The sequence below is a fragment of the Leucoraja erinacea genome, chromosome 3 (assembly GCF_028641065.1).
Source record: "Leucoraja erinacea ecotype New England chromosome 3, Leri_hhj_1, whole genome shotgun sequence".
Taxonomy (NCBI): Eukaryota; Metazoa; Chordata; class Chondrichthyes; order Rajiformes; family Rajidae; genus Leucoraja; species Leucoraja erinaceus.
In genome coordinates, this window is record NC_073379.1 from 48,957,479 (window position 1) to 48,972,883 (window position 15,405).

Genomic DNA, 15,405 nt, shown 5'->3' on the forward strand with positions numbered 1-15,405 from the left:
GTAGAACACGAGGAATAGATTTCTTCAACAACTTTCAAGATAGATTTTGTGAAGTTGGACTGGATTTGGTTCATTTAGTGAGTGTATGTACAGACGTTGCACCTTCCATGACAGGAAAACGTGAAGGGTTTATTGCACAGATAAAAAAGGTATTATCAGATCCAGATGCTACCATTTCTTTTCATTGTATCTTACATCAGCAAAATCTCTGTGCTAAATCTACTATTTTAAATACACTTTGCAACAAGTTTTAAGTATTGTTAACTATATTCGGCAAATGCAACACGGCATCGTCAGTTTCGTAAAATGCTAAAGTTGGACGATGAGGCATTCAGTGTGGATTTGCCATATTATTGTAAAGTGTGTTGGTTATCGCAGGGACCGGTGTTAGCAACATTTCTATCTTTGTGAGAACAGATAGTTAAATTTCATGAAGAACAGAATCAGCAATGTGAATTATTGAGAGAAGATTTCTATAGAAATACTGCATTTCTGTGTGATATAATGTCAGTATAAGCCTCAGCTCTATAAGCTCTAAAACACCCTTGTTTTTGTATTCTAGCTCTCTTGAAAGAATTGCATTGCATTTGGCTTCTATACTACCAATTCGACTTTCAGATTAACTTTTTGGGAATCCTACACCAGCACTCCCAAGTTCTTTTGCACCTCTGATTACTGGATTCCCTCCCCATTTAGAAAATAGTCTATGCCTTTATTCCTACTACCAAAATGTGTGACTCCACAATTTGCTACACTTTGCTATCATGTCAATCGCTCATTATTTTATTGTCCAATAGTAGGTAAGAGATTGAAGTAGGAAGCGGCTATTTGCCCCCTTGAGTCCGAGGTGCCATTCAGTAAAATCATGGGTGATCTTTTTCCTCAGCACCACTTTCCCATCATGAACTCCACATCCCTCAATCCTTTTAATATTTGGAAATTGTAGTGACATTCTGACCCAACAACTGGAGCAGTAGCTGTTAAACCTATATGCAATTGTGTGACCAGTGTTTATATATATATATATATATATATATTATACCAATTGTAACTTGAAAATGAAAAAATCCTTCTTGCTGGAACCTCAACGACGTGCAATTCTGATTCATTTTCTGCTGCACCGTGGATTTTTATTGCACTCTTAGATCCGCACCTTTCGATCATTTGGCCTTAAGCTCGGAAATGATCTCGCCAAACTTTTCTCTCTTGCTTTCTTTCTTTCTCTCCCTTTCTCTCACTTTCTCTCTCCCACTTTCTTTTCTCCCTCTCGCTGTCTCTATCTCTCTCTCTCTCTCTCTCTCTCTCTCGCTCTCCATCTCCATCTCTCTCTCTCTTTCTTTCTGCTCCTCTTGCTTTCACACAATTTTCTTTCATCCATACCATCTTTCACCCATTTTTTTATTTTTTGAGAAGCATGAATTATTTGACTAAGCTTTGCGTCATCTCTGCTGCAGTGAGCAGTTTTAATCATTTCTTTTCATTTGGCAGTTGGGAGTGTCCCTGGATGAAACGGTGACTGAGAGGGACTTGGATGACCTTCTTTGGGTCTTTGGTTGTGAATCATCAGCTGTGAGTAGTTTTAGATGCGATAATTAGACTGTTTCATTGGTTGTAATTGTAATGCAAATTTTGCACATGTATGACAGTACTTGAACTTGCTCTCCTCAGAGAAACCAATTACGTTGCATCTTGTTTATCCCTCTTTTTTTATGCACATGTATTATTCCAAAGTGGTTTGTAGTTGGCACACTGTTTTTTAAATGAAGCCGCTTCTGTCCAGAGGGAGAGGGAGGTGGGGGAGAGAGATAGAGATGTGAGAGAGAGAGGGAGGAGTGCAGCAGGGCGGCAGGTCGAACGAGGCACGGAGCGATCCGAGGAGTAAAGATCCTATAGGCTCTTTGCTGAGCTGCCAAAAGCAGTGGACGACCAGCCGATCATGGCTTCCGCCAGCATTACAGACGTTCGGGCCGCGGATACGGAGAGGAGATGGTCCCCTGTGACGGGTAGAGAGGAGAGGGGAGAGAGGGAGGTGAGAATAGAGGGGGGGGAGGGGGGGAGTGGAGGAGAGCCGGGCAAGTGAGTGGGCTGCGAAAAGCTGGAAAGCTGTGGCTGAGTGAGCAGACGAGCGGGGAAGGGGAGGGGCGTGGCTTCACGAGCTGCGACGGCAGTGAGGAGAACGTTTTTCAGCACGTGAGCGATGCTCACCTCCGGATCTGCAGAACAAAGATCCTATAGCTGATGTCGTTCTTTCTGCGCCTTTTGAAGAACAGGGGGATGCGTGGAATAACGTACCTCGGGGAAAACTGCGCATGCACATTGACAGCAGCTGCATTAATCCACAGCGGCGGGAGGGGGTGGGGCCAGGAGGCAGGTGGGCCTCGATTGGTGGGCAATACAATACAATACAACGGTTTATTTGTCACATTGCACAAAAAGTGCAAGTGAAATGATACGTCAGCAGCGATACAATGATAAAGGGCACACACAAAAACACAATAAATTTTTAACATAAACATCCACCACAGCATTCATCACTGTGGTGGAAGGCACACAATTTGGCCAGTCCTCCTCCATTTCCCCCCGTGGTCGGGACCTCAACCCTCCGCAGCCGTTGCTGCGGGCGTCCAGATGGTAAAGGACAAGGTACAAGTCCAGGTAAGTCCAGAGTCGGCTCCTCCCCACCGGAGACCGCGGCTTTTAGTTGGTGTAGGCCGCAGGCCGGCGGCCGAAGATTTAAAGTTCCCTCCACGTCGCAGCCATAAGCACCGCAGTCTGCAGGGCCGGCGGTCGAAGCTCCCCTCCAGGGGTGATGTTAAGTCCATACCAGACCCGCGGTAGAAGTTGGCCGCGGGCCGGCGGTGGAAGCTTCTTCTTCCCCCCCGGGTCCCCCACGAGGGATCCCGGGCTGTAGACGCCGCGCCACCTGGAGCTGTGCAGACCGCGGCTTCAGGCTGCCGTCTGCTGCGGGCCAACGGAACGGAGCGCTCCCCTCCAGCGAGCCCCAGCTCCGTGCTGACAGTCCACGCTGCACCCGCCGCCGGAGCCCCGAGCCCCGGGCGCGTCTCCGGGAAAGGCCGCGGATGTGGGTATTGTGACGCTAGCAGCTGACAAGCGATGATTTTTGTTTTTTAAAGTGAGTTTTGTGAACAATTTTATTCAAAATCTGGGGAAATAATTAACCGAATTTAGAGAAGAGTTGATTTCTGAAATCATAAGTTAAATCCCTACCGAAATATGTACAAATCTCCGCATTTTTGCGTCTGGTTTACGAGGAAATGCGTTTCAAAGGCAAAACATCACACACACACACACACACACACACACACACACACACACACACACACACACACACACACACACACACACACACACAGTGTTAAAAGTATATAGATAGATAGATATGATGTGCTATCATATGATGTGTATAGCCAGTATTTTACACAAAGAGTGGTGGATGCCTAGATTGATGTGTATAAGATCAGATTCAGTGTAGGCATACACGCATGGATGGAAATCACTTTTAAAACATGGGGGGGGGGGGGGGGGGAGAAACACATTTTCTCCTCTCCTCTACACGCACCCACACATCTTACACATTTCTTACTATAATGACCCTGGGGCCTGGGGAAGACTTGAGCGACAGTGAAAGAAGGGCAAAAGTGGCGTAAATTGAAATAGATATATATTTGCGCTGAGGCCTAATATCGAGGAGCTGGTGGCCTCCAACTGGAATCGACATTGAGGGCTCGCAGAGCCTGTGACCTTACCACCATGGAGCTGGCTGACCTCGGAGTCTGGTGTCGTTGTGGCTGCGACTTGACTTCGGAGGCTTGTGGGTGGTAACATTGGGAGCTGTAACGTTGGTGACCGGCTTTCGGGAGCTCCAGCAACAACAGCAGCTTCTTCCGCCCCGAATCGTGGGCTTGAATCGGCCCGTTTGCAGGGCCTTTCATCGCCCAGCACAGCTTAAAAATGGGCCACGGGATCTACCATCGCCCGGCGGGAACTTCAACATCGAGAGAAGAGAAAGATTTAATAGGAATCTGAGGGGCAACCTTTTCACATAATGGCTGGTGGCTATATGGAAGCTGCCAGAGGGGGTGGTTGAGGCAGGTACCATCACAATAATTAAAAGACATTTGGACAGGTACATGAATAGGAAATAATTTGAGAGATATAGCCCAAACATGGGCAGGTGTGACTAGTATAGGCAGGTGTTAGTAGCATGGGCAAGTTGGACCAAAGGACCTGACTCCGTGCTGTATAACTCTATGACCCTACCGTGCTGCCAGAGGTGGTGGTGGAGGCAGATACAATATTGGTTTGCAAGAGATTTTTAGATAGAAACATGGATATGCAAGGAATGGAGAGATATGGATCACGAGCAGGCAGAGGAGATTAATTTAACTGGACATCATGTTCGGCATTTATATTATAGGCCGGAGGGCCTGTTCCTGTGCTGCACTGTTCTATGTTCTTGAGTTGGCCTTAGCTCCAAAAGATAACAGCATTGCCATAGAAGCGGTCACATCATGTTGCACTGCAATCTGCACATGGATTCTGATTTCAGTTGTAGGAAAGAACTGCAGATGCTGGTTTAAATCGAAGGTAGACCAAAATGTTAGAGTAACTCAGCGGGACAGGCAGCATCTCTGGAGAGAAGGTAACGTTTCGTGTCGAGACCCTTCTTCAGACTGATGTCAGGGGAGTGGGCGGGACAGAGATAGAATGTAGTCGGAGACAGTAAGACTGATGGGAGAACTGGGAAGGGGAGGGGATGGAGAGGGAGAGGGAAAGCAAGGACTATTTGAAGTTAGAGAAGTCAATGTTCAAACCGCTGGGTTGTAAGATATCCAAGCGAAGGATGAGGTGCTGTTCCTCCAACTTGCGATGGGTCTCACTCTGACAATGTAGGAGGCCCAGGACAGAAAGGTCAGAATGGTAATGGGAAGGGGGGTTAATGTGCTGAGCAACCGGAGATCAGGTGGGTTAAGGCAGACTGAGTGGAGGTGTTCAGTGAAACGATCGCCAAGTCTGCTCTTGGTCTCTCCGATATATGTTTTGATAGCGCTGTGAATAAAATAGCAATTTTGAATGGTGGATAGAAACATACAAACATAGAAAATAGGTGCAGGAGGAGGCCATTCGGCCCCATTCATTGTGATCATGGTTGATCGTCCCCAATCAATAATCCGTGCCTGCCTTCTCCCAATATTCCTTGATTCCACGAGCCCCTAGAGCTCTATCTAACTCTCTCTTAAATCCATCCAGTGATTTGGCCTCCTCTGCTCTCTGTGGCAGGGAATTCCACAAATTCACAACTCTCTGGGTAAAAAGGTTTTTTCTCACCAGTCTTAAATGGCCTCCCCTTTATTCTAAGACTGTGGCCCATGGATCTGGACTCACCCAACATTGGGAACATTTTTCCTGCATCTAGCTTGTCCAGTCCTTTTTATAATTTTATATGTTTCTATAAGATCTCCCCTCATCCTTATAAACTCAAGTGAATACAAGCCTAGTCTTTTCAATCTTTCCTCATGATAGTCCCGCCATCCCAGGGATCAATCTCGTGAACCTACGCTGCACTGCCTCAATCACAAGGATGTCCGTCTTCAAATTAGGGGACCAAAACTGTACGTAGTACTCCAGATGTGGTCGTTACCAGAGCCCCATACAACTGCAGAAGAACCTCTCTAAACCTATACTGAAACCCTCTTGTTATGAAGGCCAACATTCCATTAGCTTTCTTCACTGCCTGCTGTACCTGCACGCCAGCTTTCAGTGACCGGTGTACACGGACACCCAGGTCTAGCTGTACCTCCCTCTTACCTAACATAACCCCATTGAGATAATAATCTGCCCCCTTGTTTTTGCCACCAAAGTGGATAACCTCACATTTATCTATATTATACTGCATCTGCCACGCATCTGCCCACTCACTCAACCTGTCCAGGTCACCTCTTCACAGTTCACACTGCCACCCAGCTTTGTGTCATCCGCAAACTTGCTAGTGTTGCTCCTAATTCCCTCTTCCAAATCATTAATATATATGGTAAACAGTTGCGATCATTTGGTTCTTACTGTAAAATATTTGTTATTTATCGTCGACCTTGTTTCTGTTCACAAATGTGAAGCAGAATCAAAATAAAATACCTGCAGTCCTATTTATGTGTTTATGATGGAATAGTTCGGCACATTCCCCAAGAGTTTGATGTGACAATATTGTTTTTTTAAAGGAATTGATCGCTGAGTCCATGGGAGATGAGACAAAAGGTATCTCAGCCACGCAGTTTAAAAGGACAAGCACGTTCCTTTTACATCCAGTCTTCAACAGGTTGGTAAGAAGCTGAGATTATGATCTCATGAATTGAAGTAAACCTACTGCGTAGGAGTTCAATTGAATGAGTCACACTGGAGCAGATGAAAACAAATTATTTCAATCATCATTTTTAGGTTCTTCTCTCATGCACTTTGCCTCCCTACATATCGTTGAGATGGCAAAACTCACATCTGCTCTGAGGTTGTTGCTAGCCAGATTTTCATCCTGCATGTGGGATGTACCACACCCCTGGGAATGTAGCCAGCAGAGTGTGATGCATCGCACTCGCGCGCTGGGTTGTCCTTTATATGAGTCTGTGGAGATTCAAGCATCCAACTTCTGAGGAATTCTCTTTTCCATTCGGTCCATGTTATCTCAGATGGACATTTGAATTATGCAAGAAACACTTGGGATGAGAATCAGTATCATCCCATGTTAGAGCCATGCAGCACAGGAACAGGTCCTTTGACCCACTATGCCCCTACCAACTATTATGTACACATTGATATTAATTGCCCGTGGCATTGTTATGGTGCTCCTCTAGCACTGGGCCCATTCCCACTCTGTCGCAATAGAACTTGAGCCTCATATCTAGGAATGTTACAAAATGTTGAGATTTTAAAAATCAAGCCTGTAATTTATCCCATCAGATAAAGTATAAAAAGAACTTTAATTTGATACTTAATTCACTTTCTTATCTTCAGTATTAAAAAAGATATGATCGTTTTCATACTCGGAAATTAGCATCTTGTTCCCTATTGCTTTTCCATTGACTTAACACAAAAGCTGTGATCAAGGACAGTCAAAAGCCCATAACTTTCTTAAAAATTAAGAGAACTGAATGAAATTTTCAGTTATTATAGATTGAAGCATTCTGAAACAAATATGAAACATCTTACTTGGATGACCTGAAATGAAAGCATATAATTAGTCAGTTACCTAATTGTGGCTAATTACAAAATTGACCGTTGTGATGGAAATAGTAATAAACACCCAGACTGCCTTGAAAATTCAAAAATGTGATGTTCTCAAGGTCAGAACGTTAATATTATTGTATTATATGCTGTAAGTCCGTAACAGACAGGTAAAGAAATTACAATTTCTAGCAAAACCAAGTTTTCTGGAGAAGGATCAGTTGCTAGCTAGTACATTGGCATATCATAATCAGTAGCATCATCATACTCCTCAGATTGTAACCAATAAGCAACTCTGTACACCTTGTTTTTCCTCAACTTTTCAATTGTGACAGTGTAAACTAGAAGTTTTTGCCCTTCAAACCACTCATGACATGCCGTTCTGCCCACTACTTTTCCCATTAACAATGTCTTGTCGATCATCACATTTGGAGTAAATTCGGATAACCTCTGCGAATGCTGTCTAAATCAGTCTCTTTTGCTGGGCATTTGGATTGACAATGTTACATTTCTTCTTCGGAGACATCTAAAATGTAAAGAAAAATAAAAACACCGAACAGCATTAACAGAAACAAGTTATTGAAAAAAAGGTAAAAAGTTAAACGCTCAAACAAATAGTAAATACCAAACAAAAAAAATCATATTCGTCAGTTTCATCAAATCAATTAAATTCATCTAATTAATTAAATTCATCTAAATTCAATTACTAGATCTTAACATCTATCCATTTCTTAAGAAAAGGCTAAAAAATTTAAATAGCCTAAGTATCCAAATAATAAACTGATCCCATTCACACATAATTCACTATATAACATGATTTTTAAATCTCACTTTGTCATGAATTTATATGCCAAATGGAATATTTAATTCCCATAAATGAATCCAGAAACATCCACTCTCAAGATAATCAAAATCATTTATTTTTTTTGCACAATACATCTGACTAAAACTGTACTCTGGATATTTAGTATGAAATTATTGATCATGGATAGACAATAACGCAAAATATAGATGAATTAGATGTTCTTATGACATGATTGTGCAAAAAAAAAAAAAATTAGATTATCTTGAGAGTGGATGTTTCTGGAATGTGATCGATTGGAATTTTGCCGTTGCCATAATTTTAAATCCATATCGGCAGGCAAGACACGGCCAATTCATATGTGTGCCTAGAAAAGATTTTTCGCATCTTAAGATTAAAATTTAGCCACACCAAAGAGCAAAATAATATGTTAAATAAACGACATACCTTTTGTTTTGTCCTGATATTGCGATCCGTGATGTTGGAGGCATTGAAGGCCGTTTTTAGTCGTGTTTAAGTTTAATCCAGCGACGTAATCGTCCAGCAACATTTTTTTTTGAAACCCGCGAACGGAAGCACGAACGATTTTTCTTCATCAGCTAGCAGCCCGAGGAAATCTCGCTCAGACAACCAATACAAACCTGCATTTTAATCCCGCCCCCCTCCCCCACCAAGCCTCTGGAATTGCACGTACTGGCAGTGGCAGATTTGTAGCGCCGCTAATGGTCGGTTTTGTAACAGCGCTATCATATCTGATAGGTTTTCTACCCATCGTGCACTTTGTGTATTTGGATGACTATCTACCTGATCTGTGTCTCTCATAGTTTTTATAAATTCTTATCAGGTCACTCCTCAGCTTCCGACACGCCAAAGAAAATTATCCAAGTTTGTCCACTCACTGTCCATTCTCTCATTATAATTAATACGTTATAGTCCCAGCAACATCTTCTGCACACTCGTCAAAGCTTCCACATTGTTGATGCAAAGCAGAGACCAGAATTGCACACAATGCCTTTAACGTGGCGAAAACAATGTTTTATAAAGCTGTGACGTGACTTCCTGACTTATACACTCAATGCCCCTACTAATGATGGTAAGCACACCATACACCTTCTTTATAACCCTCCCTGAGGGATCTTGGACATGTCAAAAGCTCCCTGAAACCAGCTATACAAGTATATAGGGTAGTACCTTCATTATTGCTTCTTAGGGTCTGGCCATTTACGCTATACTTTCCCCTTACATTTGACCTCCCAAAGCACAATACCTCGCCCTTGCCCAGATTAAACTCCATCTGCCATTTCTCAGTCCATATCTCCAACTGATCTATACCCTGTTGCATCCTTTGACAACCATCTTCAATACACACAACCTCACCAATTTTTGTGTTGTCTGCAAACTTTCTGATCAGCCCATCTGCATTTTCATTCAAATAATTTATATCTATATCACAAACAACAGAGATCCTTGCACTGTCTTCTATGGAAGTCTAGTTTTTAATCCAATCTACCAAGTCGTCATGGATTCCATGAGTCTTATGGGTTAGTCTACCATGAGGAACCTTGTGAAATTGCTTACCAAAGTCTACATGGACACCATCAACTATCTCACCCTCATCGAACATCATTGTCACCTCCTCAAAAAATTAAATCATAAGGTCATAAGTGATAGCAGCAGAATTAAGCCATTCAATCGTGGCGGATCTATCTCTCCTTCCTTACCCCATTCTCCGGTCTTCTCCCCACAACCCTAAATTGAGTTCCTAAGACACGACCTGGCATTCACAAAGCCACGCTGACTGTCCCTAATTAGTCCATGATTTTTCAAATGCTACTTTAACAGAATTTATTATTCTGCCTGAAGCATATGGTTCTGAAGTCAGTTAGGTTAATTTTATCATTTGTATATAATTGGTTCATTCAGGTATTTCATTGTTGACTTATACTTTTCAGTTACCACTCGGAAACAAATATTATCCGGTACATGAAAAAGTTGGAAAACAAAGATATTTCACTAGTTCACAGCATGATTCCTCTGGTGGGTGATCGTTACTTTTACATTTTTGTCCACTGCCATATGTTTCTTCAGATTTTATTTAGTCTTCATTGCTTGTGTTTCCTCTCTTTGACCAGGGGTCTTGCACTATGAAGCTCAACAGTTCCTCAGAACTCACGGTAAGTTTGCTAATTCTTTAATCCAACACCAGTAATGGTTATCTGTATCTCCTGAAGTTGATTACGATTTCAATGGCTGTTCAGAACAACACAGTATAACTATCACACCTAAGAGGGCAGAGTTGCTGAATTCAAAAAACTAAAAGCTGGAGGAACTCAGCAGGTAAGGCAGCATCTGTGGAGGAATGGACAGAAGTTTCGGGTCAGGATTCCTATTCAGACCGAAACATCGTCGCCTGTTCATTTCCTCCACAGATGCTGCCGACCCAGTGTGATGCTCAAGATTTCAGCATCTGCAATCTCTTGTGTCTTCATTCTGCTGCCTAATTTGTGGATGCTTTCAAAGTGGTGAATATTCAGTCATCTTATGCATATAGTCCGGGCTTTCTTACTGATAGTTGGGTCTGGAAATTTGGCTGCCCAGATGCTGAATAACCTCCAAAGCCTCTAGTACGATAGATAAAAAGATCTCATTTGGCCTCATTTGATAAAGAGCATCAAATCTATGTGCATTGAATTTACACGGAACAATTATTGGATTTTTTCAATTGAACTACCTCAAGCCTGTTTTAGATTTTAGGTTTATGGCTGCTGGCTGGCCACATTTAAATGCAGTCCTCAAAAGTGAGGATGTTAAAAATATATATTTTTAGGATTTTCAGCAGCTAATCGACTGTGAACTGCACTGTCATGTGGCATATGTGAAGTGGTCTTCTCGTTCATTGCAATCGTCCTCGTTTAAGGATACTCTATGTTAATGTGAAGCCCCTGCAGTAAAATGTTGAGTGAAAGTTGGAATGTTTGTATCACTAGATTCTTGTGGGCAAAGATAGTTGTCAATTTGATTTGACATTGAATTATCACGATGGCCTCTAGAGAGGTTCACCATTGATCAATGGGAAGTGTAGTTTCACTGTAACATTACTAAATCACCAAGCTTGCAACAACTGAATCTGCAGCTTCATACTAGCCAGGACCTTCCTTGAAGGTCCAGCTGATGTGCACTGAAAATATCAATCTTAACCTGGATTATCTGTTGACACAGCTAGAACATTAAGTGGCTAAAACTGTCATGAACCCTGTAAGCCAATCATTAATTTGCAGTTTGAAATGTAAGATGCGTTTTTTATAATGGACGTTGTGTTTCTTTCGTCTCATGGTCTGTATACTTTACAGCCTATCACATGGCCAGAATTTGGAAATATCCATCCTTTTGTCCCCCTGGACCAAGCTCAAGGCTACCAGCAGCTATTTCGTGAATTGGAACGGGACTTGTGTGAAATAACAGGATATGACAAAATCTCTTTCCAGCCGAATAGGTAGGCCTACAACTCTCTGACATAACCTTTTTTGAATGTCTGGTGTAACTCCAGTGAAATAGTACTGTAATAAATACAATCCTTCCCATTTAATAATCTCTATTCCAGGTCATTTGTTTCATGCAAATTTGCAATTTCATTTGGGTTTTAGAAAAGGCAGGGGATACCGCAATTTGTACTTCCAAAGCAATGCGATTTGCATATTCTAACCTTATTAGTACTGACTCCATGCAATTCAATGTACAAGCTTGCCTCAGTATTCTGTACCTTGGCAATCATGCCCAAATGTACTTATGGCCAGCAGTCTTCAACGGGTCATGTTGTGGCAGGAGACATTATACTCTGGTCTCTTTCCCTGTTTACCTAACAGATGTTCCTACACTGAGCATGTAATAAAATGATACTGATCTCTGTATAAAACCATACTTTGGACTTGTCATTTACAACTGATCTACTCTGCAAGGAACTGATTGACTTTGCTTAATTGGAATAGAACATGCTGATTTAGCACAATGCCCCCACGATGTATATTATTCAGATAAAGTGCACTTGATAAGGATGTTCATTTGTTCATTTTGTTATGGATAAGTGCCAAACAGAGTGAACTTTGGAAGTGATTATCCTTCTGACTAGAAATGCTGTAAGAACTGGTTCTGCTGATCGTATTTTAGCAATGTAATGCATTTCGTTGTCTCTGTACTGTACACTGACAATGACAATTAAAATTGAATCTGAATCTGAATCTGAGCAAACCAGTTCTTAGTTTTTGTTTATCGCAGGTATGTTCTTAATTATGTTTGGAAAAAATATTCTGAAGTATTTTTAATGTTCTGCGAAAATTGTTGCACAATGAGTTGAATATTGCTTCTCAATTTTATTTTACTGAAGGAGGCATTTTCTGTGGACCAGAGTAATCTGTCAGGTCATAGATTACCTAGGTCTTTATCCATTCCAACAAATCCAGTGCATGAGCACCGGATAAAAATAAAATTAAAACTGAAGGCAGTAAAATATGAAAGATATTGAAAGACCATGAAAGAAACAATAAGTGAACAAATACACAAAGAGCTGGAGCTACAGAATAGTGTGGTTATGAAAAGATGCAATAACCCTTCCAAGTGCTGTGGTGATGTACCAGATTTTTGCTCGCGCTGTAAGAGTGCTCTCTAACTCATTACTTTTTAGGAAGAAATTTAAATTGATTTTTTCCCCTGGTCCGTGCCCAACAAATTCTGCTGGAGCTGCAGGTTTGTGACTGTGGAATATTCAGCTCACTCATTTCATTGTCCTGCAGACTCTTGCTGTTTGAGGGCTCACTGTGGGGAGCTAGAAGGCAGCCAGGGTGTGTGAAACCAACCCAGAAAAGAGTCGCCTTCAAGAGCTGAAAGGAAAGCCAGCTTTTGTTTCCAGTGCAGTATATCATTCAAAAATGGGAACTTTCTTTCAATGGGAAAGCATTTAATGTTTTATGCTGATCCATGTACTACTGAGGTTCATGAACTCATACGGGTTCATCAGTTTCCCAAACCCTTGTCTTAGACAATAGGCAATAGGTGCAGGAGTAGGATATTCGGCCTTTCGAGCCAGCACCGCCATTCAATGTGATCATGTTCGTGAATAAAACAACAGTGCATTTTTGCCTGATAATGGCCATTTATATTTGAGGTGAGCACAAACAGCAGTTTACTCACAGTTATTGCTGAAATGCTTTTCATGTAGAGTATTGAACCTTTGCATTATCTAATCTGACTGTCCATTTGAGTCCATATGTAAACAAATACAGTGTCTCCTTCTCGGTCTAGTGATTTTACTCTGTGTTGAATATATATTTGTATGGCTTATCTTTACTGAGCTAAAGCAGATATTTTGGGCAACTTCATGTACTGTTAACATGTGGCATTAATTTCTAGCCTATGTCAAAATTTTGCTCCATTGACAACATACTGCTCTGAGAGGGATTGTGCTGCTGAAACATTGAAAAGTAGAGATAGCATTGACGAATAAGATGGTGATAATACTTTTCAGTGTATTTCACAATCGTGCTCACTATTGATTTGGAGAAAACTATGGTTAGAAGTTTTCAATAACATACGCACATTCTGTGACTCGGTACCTTTATCATTCTATACTCGCATTATGTACACATTTTTCCATATGGAATTACTGGATACCGATGATGACCTAACAGAATGATTGAATCCCTCTGTTTTCACATTGACAGAGCTAATTATGGCTCTACAACTGTTTGATCACATCCATATTTATGGGTGGCACAGTGGATCTGCTGCCTCACAAAACCAGAGACCCGGGTTTAATCCTGACCTCGAGTGCTGTCTGTGTGGCTTTCACATTCTACCTGTGACTGCGTGGGTTCCCGACCCACATGCAGGAGCCGCCCTCGACCATGCTATTCCTTCCTCCAGTTCTGGGGGGGGGGGGGGGGGGGGGGGTCCTGTGGCGTCAGCCTATACACGGGCCACTTATGGTCGAACCCTCGTCAGGAGGTACGAGAGCGGGCACGTGACGTCATGGCTAGACGGAGTGTCCTGATACTTAAGGTTATTTCACCTCGAGACCTTAGCAGTCAACCGGTAGCTGAGCCCAAGAGAACAACCTTCGCTCAGCTACAGTAACAATGTTAATATAGTTAGCGCACCAACCTAACGTGTCGAACCTGAATAAACGACTGTTTGAACCGGCCTGACGTCTCACCTTTATTCACCACATTTGGTGCCGCTACAGGGTGATCGATGGTCGGCGTGGACTGTAGGCTGAAGGGCTTGTTTCCATGTGTATCTTTGAGCTAAACTAAACCTATATTGGGAGACAGGTTATGAGTTAGTGCACACCAGGTGAAATAGGCCAAGGTAAAACCCATCAGTATATAGTAGTGACCTTTTTTCTTACTGTGTACAATGCACTGATGCGATGATAATGTGATAGGTGGGAGCGCACCAATTGTAAGATTAATTCCCAAGTGTGTCGGGTCAATGAGACAAGATCGTAGTTTCCCAAACACCCAGAGGAAGGCCCCAAAGTTTCTGAATTAGAAGAGCGCCTGAGTTTCTCTAGCCAAACCTGTTCATCTCAACAATGTTCAGCTCTTAACATGCCTGAGTGAGTGAGCACCAACTCTCAACTTCAAGAACAATCTCACTGCAAAGCATTGGGGAGATGGACAGATCAACCAGTTTGCTGTTCACTACTTTGTCAGGTACTTCAACCAACAGATTCCACTTTGTTAAGGCAGTTCAATGCATATCATTCAGCTCCTGCTTCTGCGCAGATGATTGTTATGCCCCTGACAGAACTAATGGATAGTTTAGAGTTATGCATTTGATGGTTTGGCCCCTGTATGTTTCTTTTAAGTACTAGAGGACTCGGTCTCTAAGTGTGCAGTTTATGTGTGATAACTATGTATATGTTGGAATCTACAGACAGGTTTTCAGCTTGGGTACAATTTTTCAAATCTGTTTTAACAATGTAGAAAGCGATACAGGGATGAAGGAGAAGGCCTGGATAGAGTGGATGTGGAGAGGGTGTTTCCAGCAGTGGAAGAGTTTACAACCAGAGGGCACAGCCTCTGAATAAAAGGACGTACCTTTAGAAAGGAGATGAGAAGGAATTTCTTCAGCCAAAGAGTGGTGAATCTGTGGAATTAATTTCCACAGACGGCTGTGGAGGCCAAGTCATTGGGTATTTTTAAAAAGGAGATTGATAGGTTCTTGATTTGTAACGGCACAAAGGTTATGGGGAGAAGGCGAGAGAATGGGGTTGACAGGGAAAAAGCCATGATCGAATGTCGGAGCAGACTCAATGAGTCGAATGGCCTAATTCTACTTCGATGCCTTACAACTGACATTCCTGTTTAGTTTGG

At 42.3% G+C, this 15,405-nt stretch overlaps 1 protein-coding gene across 1 annotated transcript in view; it reads left to right on the forward strand.

The window, feature by feature from the left end:
• gldc (glycine dehydrogenase (decarboxylating)) overlaps positions 1-15,405 on the forward strand; it is a 148,883-nt gene that overhangs the window by 86,538 nt on the left and 46,940 nt on the right. Inside the window, exons 11-15 of the mRNA XM_055632629.1 lie at positions 1,489-1,569; positions 6,237-6,334; positions 9,988-10,072; positions 10,168-10,209; positions 11,386-11,528. Of these exons, the coding sequence (XP_055488604.1) occupies positions 1,489-1,569; positions 6,237-6,334; positions 9,988-10,072; positions 10,168-10,209; positions 11,386-11,528 (449 nt within the window). The remainder of the gene's footprint in view (positions 1-1,488; positions 1,570-6,236; positions 6,335-9,987; positions 10,073-10,167; positions 10,210-11,385; positions 11,529-15,405) is intronic.